General features: G+C 62.3%; 1 protein-coding gene across 1 annotated transcript in view; it reads left to right on the plus strand.

Moving 5' to 3' along the window:
- LOC104523517 (zinc finger protein 609-like) overlaps positions 1-403 on the plus strand; it is a 10,573-nt gene that overhangs the window by 6,474 nt on the left and 3,696 nt on the right. The window contains 1 exon segment of the mRNA XM_010166120.1: positions 17-402. Within this exon segment, the coding sequence (XP_010164422.1) occupies positions 17-402 (386 nt within the window).

Genomic DNA, 403 nt, shown 5'->3' on the forward strand with positions numbered 1-403 from the left:
TCGAGGGGCGCGCCAGCCCTGCCGCCTGCCACAGTCAAGGTGGAACCGGCCGTCCTCGACCGAAACTGCCCTTCTCCCATCCTCATCGATTGTCCCCACCCAAACTGTAACAAGAAGTACAAGCACATCAATGGGCTGAAGTACCACCAGGCCCACGCGCACACAGACGATGACAGCAAGCTGGAGGCGGACGTGGACAGCGAGTATGGCGAGGAGCCCTCCCTGCACGCTGATGTTGGGAGCTGCAACGGTGCCACCGTCTCTCAGAAGGGCTCGCTCTCGCCCGCTCGCTCGGCCACCCCCAAGGTGCGCTTGATGGAGCCTCACAGTCCCTCCCCATCTAGCAAGTTCAGCACCAAGGTCCCCTGCAAGAAGAAGCTGGGTGGGGAAGGAGACACTGACC

The sequence above is a fragment of the Antrostomus carolinensis genome, unplaced genomic scaffold (assembly GCF_000700745.2).
Source record: "Antrostomus carolinensis isolate BGI_N321 unplaced genomic scaffold, ASM70074v2 scaffold40964, whole genome shotgun sequence".
NCBI lineage: Eukaryota > Metazoa > Chordata > Aves > Caprimulgiformes > Caprimulgidae > Antrostomus > Antrostomus carolinensis.